Source organism: Solanum tuberosum, unplaced genomic scaffold, assembly GCF_000226075.1.
Source record: "Solanum tuberosum cultivar DM 1-3 516 R44 unplaced genomic scaffold, SolTub_3.0 scf00312, whole genome shotgun sequence".
Classification (NCBI taxonomy): Eukaryota; Viridiplantae; Streptophyta; class Magnoliopsida; order Solanales; family Solanaceae; genus Solanum; species Solanum tuberosum.
The window spans coordinates 36,210-49,191 of record NW_006239237.1 but is presented as its reverse complement, the minus strand read 5'-3'; the positions used below and the strand labels follow the sequence as shown (position 1 = coordinate 49,191).

At 36.0% G+C, this 12,982-nt stretch overlaps 2 protein-coding genes across 2 annotated transcripts; one reads left to right on the top strand and one right to left on the bottom strand.

Moving 5' to 3' along the window:
- The first annotated feature begins 3,403 nt into the window (after nt 1–3,403).
- On the top strand, nt 3,404–5,019 carry LOC102590813 (protodermal factor 1-like). The gene is made up of 3 exons (XM_006360001.2): nt 3,404–3,515; nt 3,605–4,436; nt 4,533–5,019. Exons 1-3 carry the CDS (start codon nt 3,404–3,406, stop codon nt 4,861–4,863), a joined length of 1,275 nt encoding a protein of 424 aa, XP_006360063.2. The 3' UTR covers nt 4,864–5,019.
- A 2,238-nt stretch (nt 5,020–7,257) lies between these two features.
- Nucleotides 7,258–12,168, bottom strand: LOC107063165 (zinc finger BED domain-containing protein RICESLEEPER 1-like). Its single transcript, XM_015314662.1, has 3 exons — nt 12,038–12,168; nt 7,623–9,599; nt 7,258–7,540 (listed from the first exon to the last, which is right to left on the bottom strand). The coding sequence occupies exons 2-3, from the start codon at nt 9,574–9,576 to the stop codon at nt 7,485–7,487; spliced, it is 2,010 nt and encodes a 669-aa protein (XP_015170148.1). The 5' UTR covers nt 9,577–9,599; nt 12,038–12,168; the 3' UTR covers nt 7,258–7,484.
- Nucleotides 12,169–12,982: the final 814 nt, after the last annotated feature.

Here is a 12,982-nt window from a genome sequence, read left to right as displayed (position 1 = left end):
GAAAACATTTTCCGGAAAATGTTTTCCTTCATACCAAACACACCCTGAATGTCTCACATTTGGTAAAAAAATGATTAAAGGGAAATTTGGTCATTCTATACACATTTTATATTAATTGCCAGAGAAGTGTGACAGATCAAATCTCTTCAACATTAATCAAAAGTCTTCGTCAAATGAACGTAAGTAGCTCGTTGGCAAAGTGCATGTATATCCAATATTACTTGTGTATATATGATATCTTGACTGATATTTAGGTATTTATAATTGAAGTCTAATCATATTTACATGAACTTCACCCTCAAGTCATATATGATTGAAGTTTAGTCATTTCTATTTAAAGTACCTACACATACTAATAAGCATTTTTTTGATTCGAGTCTAATTTCAGGTATCGTATATTTAAGTTAAAGTATATGTGCAAATAATGCCAAGGGGAATGGTTGTTTCCTCATATTAATGATGGTCTCATCTCTATACATTTATTACAACTCGAATTGAGTACAGGTCTATAGCAGCCTATGTTTCTCATTTCCTAGAGCTTACCTTTAATTAAAGGCGGATCTAAGACGAGTTCTGTTGTTTCAGATGAATTATTTTATTTTATTTGAACTACTTAAATATATATTTTAAAGGAGAGTCTTGTTGTAATTGGTAAAATTATTACTGCAAAATCATAAGGTTATGAATTCGAACTGGGAAGTAGAAGTTTTATACTTTGCTTTTATAGAGATAAATATGAATTGATTAAATAACTAGATTTCCTCGACATACTAGCTAAGCTAATCGTCTCAATTTTCTTCAATTAAATCAATAAGTTTTTTGATTGATTCAGATTGCCGCCATTCTTATCAAAATTAGAACCCATTGAGGAAGGCCTCGAGCCGAAAAATGGGGAAGTGGCCTAGTGATAAAAAACTGCAACACCATTCAAAAAAATAAATAAAGTCGTAGATATTCAAACCTTAAAATTTATGACTTCTTACAACTTTTCCAAATTATTCAATTGAATACAATAATAATTATAACGTAACTTAATTTACAATCAAATATTTAGTAAACTTCTTCATAGATACACAAGGTCGGAACAACAACTATTCAATTCACGTAAACCTATAACCAATCAGAGGCGGAGCCAGTATTAAGAGTTTGAGGGTTCTAAATTTCCTTTCCCTTCCTTACTATTGAGTTGTCAATTAATTTTGTTAGGGGTTCACAAGTTATTACATAATTTTCTAGTACAAATATAAAGTTTACGAAAAAACTATTGAGTTCGTTCGAACCCACGAACTCCCACCTAGCTCTGCTGGCCCTGTAACCAACACTATAGATCCGCCCCTAACCAGAAGTAACTTTGACATAGAGAGAAAGACAAAAAATACTTAAAAGCTCAAAGTCCCATGGGAGGGCAAAATTTGACAATTAACTTTGCTTTATCATTTACTACACAACAATTGAATGTGTATTCATTCACCTACCCTGTCTGAGAAGGCATAAAGTCTCATATTACTCATGGCAGCTCAAAACTAGTCTTACTCATGCAATTTTATTCCAAGTGTTTCCTTTGTGGAAACTCTCATATATACTACTTAAAAGAAAATTATTATTACTCCTTTCGTTAATTTTTACTTGTCACGTTTCATTTTATGAGAGGTAATTTCAACAATTTAAATTTAGATGATAAAAAATTATATGAAAATACTACTTTTAAGTTGCAATCTTTCTCATATTAAAATGATGCAAAAATACATCTTAAATATTGGTCAAAGTCTATACACAGTTTGACTCTCAAAAAGTGAATTATGACAAGTAAAAGTGAACGGAGTGCTATTCAGCATTCTTACCTTTTTTTTTTCCTCCATCTCTTCTAACAAGAGAAAAAATAGAAAATGAAAGGAACTTGTAGAGAGTGCCACTACACTCTTGAGAACCATGCCATTCTCTAAGATACACCATCAAACCGCTTTTTATAACAGTAATCCTCTGTAATAACACTTTATTATAATGGTAAAGTTTTTTCGGAATCAATTTTTCTTGTTATGTTGTATTTTATATATTCTTTGTAACATTATTATTTTTTATAGAAACAAAAACACATTATTCAAACAAACAACGTTATTATAAAGAGGTTTGATTGTGTGTATATATATAGCTTTTGGTATCACAAAAATATAGCGATCGAGGAGCTATGACTCAATTGCTTCACGTATTACATCGTATTGTACGAGATGAGCTGGAAGAGCCTAGGTGAGTGATAGTTATAGGAGGCATGTGGCAAGGACAAATGTAGTAGTGAGATTACATATTTCGTTGCTAGTTTGAAATCTGCAGGGTGATAGATACTTCGATTGATTTGTATCAAGTGAAAGAGAAGGAGTTGGTTGGCTTAGTAGTAGGACTCAAACTTCTAAATAATCACCATTATGAGCGATACATTTTCAATTCTACATATATAATGAGATTAAATTCAGACATAGCAATAGAGCATAATACAAACAATTCTAGTAATAAGGTTCTCCTAACCATAAAGTGTGTATATTTTATTTTTTTTATATATATTTTTACAATTTCATTAATGTACTATGAAAAGTATTTTGTGTTAGTGACAATGACAAAACTAGGATATGTTTAGAGTGATGAAGTACTTACATTTGTCCATGTTCTTCTATGTGAGATTTAAATGAGACCTTAAATGCAACCTGCAACGTATGCAGCTGACCTTGCTCATACTCTTTCATTTATGCATATATTAACAACTTCTGTACTCATCACTTTTTATTATTGTGATGTCCGGACTAGCTTACGTATAGGGTATTTGTTATCTCCCACCAACACATGTACGTCATCGTTAATCTTCATATACAACTCTTTTCTTGTATCACTAGGCATCCATTAAGCTCCTTAACCATGATGTCCAAACCAATTTGACTAATTCCACGGGATACATGCTACCTCCCACCAACGCATATACGTCCTCGTAACACTTTACATACAACTCTTCTCTTATATCATTAGGCATCAATTAAACTTCTTAACCATGGTGTCTCGGACCAATTTGAGCGCACCTCAATTAATGCCAAGAAGTACCTGTTACCTCCCACCAACACAAGTACGCCCTGGTTACTCTTCATATACAACTCTTCTCTTGTTTCACTTTGCACCAATTAAACTCTTTACACCCTCAGCCCCACTAGGCATCAATTAAACTCTTTAACCATGGTGCTCAGACAAGCTTACACACCTTGATTAATTTCACGAGATATCTACTACTTTTGATAAATACACGTACGTCCTCGTTACTCTTTATATACAACTCTTCTCTTGTATCACTATACATCAGTTAAACTCTTTAACCCCCCCACCCCCTCTCTTTTCTCTCATTCAGTTCCCTTGAGAGCATACCAAGATGGAGAAGAAAAGAAGCAAACAGACTTCTCTAATCCTGTGGGCTACGGTTGCTGCATTACTCATGCAGAATTTGGTTACTCCTGTCATTTCTTGCAGAACTCCTCCAAAAAGTCTCTTATGTGTCACTCTTTTTGTTAGTTTATTACTTACTATTTTCGCCTTTTTGAATCAAATTCTTTATTTTTTATTTTTATGACAGATTCGCGAACACCTCCATCACATGGCTCAGGAAGTGGTGGCTCTCGAAAAACACCTTCACATGGAAGCAGTACCCGTGGCGGAAAATCACATGCTGGCTGTGATAATCCGCCAAGTGGAGGGGGCGGTGGCCATACTCCCACCCTAGCTCCTCCTTCGGGAGGAACTGGAGGTGGTTACTCTCCGCCATCCCCTCCAAGTACCCCATCCACACCGAGCACTCCGGATATCTCCGTACCATCACCTCCATTTGACCCCAATTCACCACCTTCTGGAGGGGGCGGATACTATCCATCCCCTCCAGCTGATGGTGGAACCCCCACAACTACTCCTATCATAAGCCCTGACACTCCTTCAGCTCCATTTGACCCCAATTCACCACCTTCTGGAGGGGGTGGGTACTATCCATCCCCTCCAACTGATAGTGGAACCCCGCCAACTACGCCTATCATAAGCCCTAACACTCCGAGTATTCCCGATATATCCACACCTTCAACTCCATTTGACCCCAATTCACCACCTTCTGGAGGGGGCGGGTATTATCCATCCCCTCCAACTTATGGTACCCCTACCACACCAACTACTCCTATCATCGGCCCTGGCACTCCGAGCATTCCCAATATATTCACTCCTTCAGCTCCATTTGACCCCAATTCACCACCTTCGGGCGGGTACTATCCCTCCCCTCCAACTTTCCCTACACCTAGTACCCCCGGTATACCCATATTTTTCCCACCAACTACCCCTATCATCAACCCGGGCATCCCAGGCACCCCTGCTATCTACATACCTCCACCTCTATTCTATCCTAACTCACCACCTTTCTCGATCGAGTAAGTAAATCACATTACACAACACTCCCTTCAGGGACATTCGATAAAATTGAAATATGTAACATATTAACATGAAATATTATGAATTTTTTGTAGTTACTGGAGGACTAACCCGGCTTTAATATGGGGCTTGTTTGGCTGGTGGGCAACTGTTGGTAGTGCATTTGGTGTAGCTGCTTCTCCGGGGCTCGGATCAAACTTCAACCTCCTGCAAGCACTTTCAAACACTCGTTCCGATGGTGTTGGAGAACTCTACAGGGAAGGCACAGCTTCTTTGCTGAACTCTATGGTGAACAAGAAGTATCCTTATACTACCAAACAAGTTAGGGAAAAATTTGTTGCAGCACTTAGTTCAAACAAGGCTGCTGCAGCTCAGGCAGCGCGATTTAAGTTAGCCAACGAGGGTCCATTCAAGCCTAGACCTTGAAATGAAGGCTCGTATCAATAATTCTGATTCTACGTATGGACATTTTCCCACTATCTTGTTCATTCACAACAGTAAATGTATGCAACTAAGGTATCCTAACAGACTGGTAGAGCTTGAACTTTGTATCATGTTTCAAAAAGTCACCTTAAAATCTTGCAAGTATGTTTCAGTTTCATTATGATTTCTTGTGAGTTTAGTTTGAAGGTTGATTTTACTATATGTGAAATATCAATTTAATGTGTTACCTAGTGTATATCTTTTGTTATGTCAACACGAAAAATAACTATCCATTTGGTATGATCACTTTGATAAAGAAAGAGTTGCCCGACATTATATTATACCTTAGGTCCACCATATTATATGCTTTAAAAAGTGCAGGATTTTATATACAACAAGAACATACTCGGTGTAAGGCTTGAGGAGGGTACTGTATATGCCGATCTTACCCTTACCTTGAGAGGTAGAGAAGATGTTTCTGATAGACCCTTGGCTCAGGAAAAGGATTACTTATTAAAAGTAGATGCATCATGGTCCATGAATACTTGAATTGGATCTTCGTTTTTTTTATGATAGAGAAGTCCGTCTAGAGTCACCCTAAGAACTAACCGCAACTTTCAAAACTCGAGGATAACGGGCTCGCCTCTCTGCCCTTTTACGCTTAAATACCAAGCTTAGTTCGCATGACATATGGCTCGAACTTGCAACCTAAGTTACAAGTCCTTCAAATGAGTCTCAAACAAGTTGAAAATTTGCTCAGATTGCAAGCTGGTATCAAAATCTATGTATTATAACACACCTCAACAATCCCTTATCCTGCCTGAAGGATGGTGATAGTTTAGGTATGAAAAGAGGAACAAGTCGTAGTTGAGGTGTTTTTTTAAAAAAAAAATACATAGATGGTAATAGTTCAAGTAGAAATAGGAAACAACCAATATTTTACGTGTAAAACTCACAAAAAAGTGATAGTTTAAATGTATTTTTTTGACCATTAACTCTTATCTAGGATACACACGTATACAAATTACAATTTAGATTATCCCCTGGATAAAAAAAATCCCCTGGACAATTGATGTAATAGTCAAGAAAAATCATTATTTCCTCTGTTTAATTTTTTTTTTGATAACCGAGAAATCCGTTTGTGATCCGCCCTTGGACCAATCACAGCCTTCTAAACTAGGTGGATAATGGGCCCGCCCCTCTACTCTTCTCCACTTAAATACCAGGCTTTGCTTTGCATGGTGTGGGGCTTGAACCTGCGACCTAAGCCACAAATCCTCCACCTTTTGCCACTTGAGCTAGGCCTTAGGGGATATTTCCTCTGTTTAATTTTACTTGTTCACAATTTCAAAAATAGATTATCGTTTTTAACATACGAAGTAAAGATAGATTATTTTTTCTCCATGTTTTATCCTCAGCATTAATCTTAATGATTATGTTCTAATAACCATAGCTTATATCCTGTTTTATTTAATATCACGAGTTTTATGATTAAACATCGTCATAAAAAATGAAATAATTGAACCGTTGTAGCTTTGTCTAGAACCGGACGTCCTGTCGTGTAGGAAGACTCACCCAGGCCATGACATAATATTGTCCTTATTTTTTATAATAGAAAAGTTTGATATTGTCAATATGCATTGATTTATAAAAATGTGTTACTTCACACCCTCAAAGATATATGAAGAAGTAACAAATGGATATAAATTTTTTTAAAGGTGGACCAATAAGAAATTCAGAAAAATCGTGAATATTCATAAGCAATGAGATCAAAAGCGCACATTTCAAATAATCAACGGTTAAACGTGCTTAGTCACATATCGACAAATCAGAATTTATCAATAACCGAGGAACCAAAAGTGACATTTAGCCCGAATCTCAAATATTTCCTGTCTGGACATATTTTTATAAAGAGAAATCGGTATTCTTCAATTGTGTAGATTCTATAAGTTGAAAGTCATTAAGTTGTAAATATTGTTACCAAATCACAATTCTTACCCTATTTGCCAGAATATAATAAATATTTCAAAAACTGAAATTAGAGACATTATATTATATGGTTCAAGTAAGATATCATAAGCAACAGCCCTACAAAATTCCTTTTTCCCTTAACTAATTAACTCACTATCTTCAACCATTATTAGGCTGTTATGGTCCAACTCAAGAGGCTGAAAAATACTAAACAGCAGACAATACCATCTCCCGGTAGGCTGGAGTGTGGGCACGAAAGCTGCAAAAATCCAAGAATACCTCGCAAATTTTTCTTTCATCTGGCTCAGATGAACAAACCAAGACCATAATGATCATGAGTTAACACTAATTCGGAATGATCCTTGACACGATCAATACCGTAAAGAACCCCAAACGAGAATGGACAGAATAGAAAAGAGAAGTAGATACAGATAAGTTAGTCAATTGATGAAGGCTAAGATGGCAAAAGCTGTTAGATTCTTGAACTCATCTTGAACTAATTTATGGGAGCTCTGGAAAAGCAAGATCTGCAAATGAACTAATTTCTACAAAATCTTAACATAAGGATAGAGAGAGGGGGACCATTTGGTAGGTGCTAATATACACAGATAAACGCAAAAGAATGGCAACCTAAGCTTACCAAAGACTTGCTCTTATTTTGCATCATAGCACAGGGCCAGAGTGACAGTGCTTGATGAAGCCTTCGAATCTGTTGCAGAAAGATTCAGAATTATTCTTTATAGCTAATATAGAATATGTCATAATTGTAAACTACACTATTAAATATTGACCTTCAAATTCATCACGCATCCAGTCCTGGGCACACATCAAAGCTTGCAAGGTATCTGATCTTAGCGAACTGCGATATGGTTCAAGAGCCTTATTCCCAGTGTTGAACACATACTCTAGTGAAGCTTTTGACATCGGCATTCCTAGAATATTGCGTGCCATCATGGACAGAATAGGATACCTTGGAGTGTGAACCTTCCACCAGTTTAATATGTTAAAATCATCTTTTCTAGGGAACAACTTTTCCTCCAAATAATTGTCCAAATCTGATTTAATGTTGTTGCTCACTGAGGTCTCATAGATGAATTTGTCAAATCCCGTCAGCCGATCATTATTAGCACCACCAACTTGAGATGCTTCAGCTTGACCATTAGGAGCTAATGGTGAATAAATAGCATGGCCATTATACAGAGCCTTCATACAATCTGAAACAATATTAATGCAGTCTGGAGCACTATCACCATATATTTGTGGATAATAATATTTAACCAATTGCATCTTGAATCGTGGGTCTAAGATAGCTGCAATCGCCAAAGCCAAGCTACATTTTTTCCAGTACTCATCAAATCTGCTTTTCAACTTCAGAGCCAAAGAATTAACAAAATCATCTGAGTTTTGACACCACTCAATCAACTGCAAGTGAATATCACAGATATCTGGGAAATATGTATTTGCCGTAGGATACTTGCTTCCAGCAAAAACATTGGAAACCTCAACAAAGAGCTTTAGGAAGCTAGCAATGGCACTTATCCTATCCCACTCTGTCACAGTTGGACACATTGCATACCGAGAATCATGTTCTTGCAAAAGAGGAAATGCATCTTTGTACTCCAAAGCAGTTTCAATCATGATATAAGTTGAGTTCCAATAAAATGAATTATCAAGATTCAGGCACTTCTGGGAATCAACCCCAGCAATTTGAGCCATCTCAGTGAACTTTTCCTGGGTTGCCTGTGAACTTCGAACATACCGAATACTTTCCCGGACCTTGTGGATTATCTGGCTTGCTGTTTCTAAGGTATCTTGGACCATCAACTTGATAACATTAGCTGCACAGCGTGTATCAAATAATTGGCCATCACAATAAAGAAATCTGTGTTGACAAAGCTGCTCTCTGATTCTACTTACAATTTTGTCATATGTTGAGTAGTTATCAAATGTCACTGAGAACAATTTTCGGTCGATATCCCAATTTCTTAGACTAGTCATGATAACTTCTGACAGCATATCTTCTGTTTGGGAAGGATCAGTTGTTAAAAAATTCAGAATCTTCTTTTTAAGATGCCAAGAGTCATCTATGTAATGTGCCGTCAAGCACAAGTATTCAGCATCACCATTTGCAGTCCATGTATCAGCACTAAGGCTGATTTTCCCAGGCAATTTGTCCAACTCTTCATATACTTTCTGTCTCTCCATCAAATAAATTTCCCGGCAGTCTGCCTCAACTCCATCAAATGTTGCAATGTCAAACAAGGGTTGAAGATTCCTAATAAATATACGGAAACCAATATGTTCAACCATAGACAAAGGATAGCCATGTAATATGATCATGCGGGCAAGGTCAAGCCTGCTTCGCCTGTTATCAAAGTTAACAATCCCATTGTTGAATAACCCATCTCTTGTGTGTCCTTGTTCAAACTTAGTCCTCACAACGCTGACTGCATCACCATTTCTCTGCTCTTGATCAAAACTAAAATTCGAGATGGCAAGAGGTCCTTCCTTTTTCTTTCCCCGTGTCAGCAACTGACTTATATCATGGTTTGATCTCCTACGACATCTGATCAAATGATTTCTCAAATGTGAAGTCCCACTGGTACTAGACCCACTAAGTTTCCTTTTACAGTGTCTACAGATAGCCACAAAAGTATCACCTTTTTTTACTCTATCAAAGTCATTCCACACAACAGATTTTAGCCTACTAGAATTGACTATGACTGCTTCTTCCTCTATCTCCATTGCTTCCAGTACTGTAGCAATACCTGGGATATTTTTCAGGGGATGTGAGGAAAATGACAGACAATTTATTAAATCTAAACCAGAATAATGAAGAAACAACAAAGCTTCAATAACACAGACTAATTAAAATCATACAGTTCTTCAAATTATCAATTGGGATAATATAGTGTCAATCACACAAGCACAAAGACGCCATATATATCTTGCACATAAAGCCAACCTCTAAAAAAGTTTGAATAAAGAAATAATAAGTAATACTTGGGAGAAAAAGGAAGTACATCTATATTGCATGAAGGGGTTCAATTCAATTCCCTTAGCCCAAAAACTATACTAAGCATGCATACAACAACAACAACAACAACAACAAAAACATATCCAGCGTAGTCCAACAACATACTCATGTCACAAGTTCAAAACCTGCCTGTTGAACCAAGTCTGGTGTGCTAATGTGACAAAAAAATTTCAATAATTGACAGAGCTTTTTTTTTAGTTGCCAAAAGTTTTCAAAACTTCAAATATTACAATGTTGCATTACCTATGTGACTTCTGCAGTTAGTTCTTTTAAGCTGTTACTCTAGACACATACCTAAACAGATGACTAAGGCCCATTCCTCAAGCTAGGATAGTCAAAAAGAATGTAGGTACATATGACTAATTTTTGGGCGAGGCACAGTACATATAAGATACCAAAAACCCTAGTCCGGATTTCTCTATCATTTAAATTACAAAAACCACTTATCCAATTTGCAAACATCACATCAAACCGCACTTCTCTACCATTTACATTCCAAAAAATACCTATCACATTCGCACACATCACATCAAACCGGACTTCTTTACCATTTACATTACAAAAAACACAGATCAAATTCACATGCAACACATCAAACCGGACTTCTCTACCATTTACAGTACAAAAAACACTATAAATCTACCAATAAATCTAGACCCGACTTCACTTCCATTTATATTGGAAAAACACCCATTTGCACACATCACATCAAACCAGACTTCTGTAACATTTACATTACAATATAACACTATCAAATTTGCACACATTACATAAAAATATACAGCTTTATCAAATGCTTTTCTGAAGGTGTATTAAGCTGCTATATATAACCCTTAAATTTCAAATTACCCACCTAAGGCAATACAAGGCAACTATAACTTTAATCCAAACTAGTTGAGGTCAGCAATATGAACATCAATATCCACTTTGCTCCATATGATTCCTCAAACCCACATATAAGAAGAAATTTACGATTAAAAAATCACCAAAATTCCTCTTTAATTTACAAAGCACAAGATTGTTTGCAAACCAAAGATGGAAACTTTAACCACAAATTAGATGTTGAAAGGCAAAATTCAACAAGTACATTGTAAAAGCCTTGGTGAATAGAGTTACTGAGTACATTCAACTCCATATGAATCCTTAATAACACCAAAGACAACAAGAAGAAAATTTTAATACACACCCGCGAGATTCTAGCCAACAGAACACACCAAAATTACTCGTTAATTTACAAAGCACAACATTGTTTGCAAACCAAAGATGGAAACTTTAACCAAAAATTAGAACGTTGAAAGGCAAAATTCAACAAGTATGTTGTAAAAGCCTTGGTGACAAAGTTACCAAGTACATTCTGCTTCATATGAATCCTCAATACCACAAAAGACAACAAGAATTAATTTATAATTAAACTATGCACTCGCAAAATTCTAGCCAACAGAACACCAAACTTACTCGTTAATTTTACAAAGCACAACATTGTTTGCAAACCAAAGATGGAAACTTAAACCACAAATTAGATGTTGAAAGGCAAAATTCAACAAGTATGTTGTAAAAGCCTTGGTGGACAAAGTTATCTGATACATTATGCTTCATATGAATACTCAAAACCACGATAGACAACAAAAAGAAATTTATACTTAAAATACACACTACCAAAATTCTAGCCAACAAAACACCAAAAATTACTCTTAATTCACAAAGCACAACAACAACAACATACTCAGTATAATCCCACAAACGGGATCTGGGGAGGTTAAAAAGACGCTCAGCTCAAGCACTGCATTATTTGCAAACAAAAAAAATGGAAACTTTGAGAACAAATTAATCCTCCAAATTCAAAATTCAAAGAGTAAAGAGCTCAACCCAATACCCACTACCCAAATTTGCACTCCCCAAACCGGGTCATCACGACCCAGTAACCCGAACCCATAATCCGATCCATATTAGGTTACAGATTAAAAAAAAAGGAAAAAGTCGGGTCGGAGAAGCAGAATAATTAAAACCCTATAGACATCGGATCGGGAAAACATACATATAACCCAAAATTCATTCGGACTTCGGGTTTTTAAACATATATATCCAAATAAACAACAGCTCCAATTATAACAACACTACCATCTATGGCGTGAACAGGAGAGAGAAACACTGTAAGAGAGAGAAACTTACGAGAATTGAAGAACTTTTTTGGTGTCGTCGTTACAGAAGAAGGGGAATTTAGGGTTTGTTTTTGTGTGTGAAGAAAATCACACAGTGAAGGTGTAACTGTGTGAAAAAACGAAAGAGATGAGAGTGAAGGATTGTTGTGAAGTTTTTTTTGGGTAAATGGATCTAAGGCGCCAACCCGAAGAGAAACAACTAAGTGGGCCAACTGTTTTGGGCTTTTAAGGCCCAAATTGACTCTTGGTTTTTATTTTGGTAATTACACAAACATACAAACGAATCCATTCTATAGTTTGAAATAATTACGTATTGTCTACTTATTAATGAATTTGTACTGGATTTCAAATCAGATACATTACTCCTTCAGATTTCAAGTCAGATACATAGAGAGAGAGGCGACCGGGATAGGAGAAAGACGAGCGAGAAAGTCAATGCATTCTACATACATGTGAATATAGTGTATTTGAAATAAATTGCACCTAATGTATATAAGTTAAATATTAGAAAATTGTTATGCAAGAGGAAATCACATCGATCTTGCATAAGGCCAACGTAGATGGTAATCCATGACATTTTATATTCTTTTGATACCTTTTGTTAAATTAAATTTCATCACGCGTCTAATAATTTAACCTATATATATTGATATTCTTATCATAAACAGTGAACGTTCATCCTTAATTTACAAGAGTTGAGCGAACACGTAAAATACTCTATCTGAGCTAAGACTACGGGTAAATAAGACAAAAAATCCATATGATTGATCTCAAGTTGAATGAGAAGACAAATCAACTCTATAAAGAAGTAAAATTATGACTAATTAGGTCGCTAGGGACCAAATAACAACTCGATATAGAAAAGAAGCTTCTCCCTTCCTCTTCTCTCTTTTAATTGAGAAAAAAAGAAAAAAAATCACAAGTCTTGCAAATCTATTGCTTTAGATTCATCGAA

Excerpts from the sequence above, each read along its gene's own strand:
- LOC102590813 (XM_006360001.2), top strand. The coding sequence starts at position 3,404 with ATGGAGAAGAAAAGAAGCAAACAGACTTCTCTAATCCTGTGGGCTACG. Across the intron at positions 3,516-3,604 it reads TTGCAGAACTCCTCCAAAAA|ATTCGCGAACACCTCCATCA; the intron begins GTCTCTTATGTG and ends TTTTTATGACAG. Across the intron at positions 4,437-4,532 it reads TCACCACCTTTCTCGATCGA|TTACTGGAGGACTAACCCGG; the intron begins GTAAGTAAATCA and ends AATTTTTTGTAG.
- LOC107063165 (XM_015314662.1), bottom strand. The coding sequence starts at position 9,576 with ATGGAGATAGAGGAAGAAGCAGTCATAGTCAATTCTAGTAGGCTAAAA. Across the intron at positions 7,541-7,622 it reads GATGCGTGATGAATTTGAAG|ATTCGAAGGCTTCATCAAGC; the intron begins GTCAATATTTAA and ends TTTCTGCAACAG.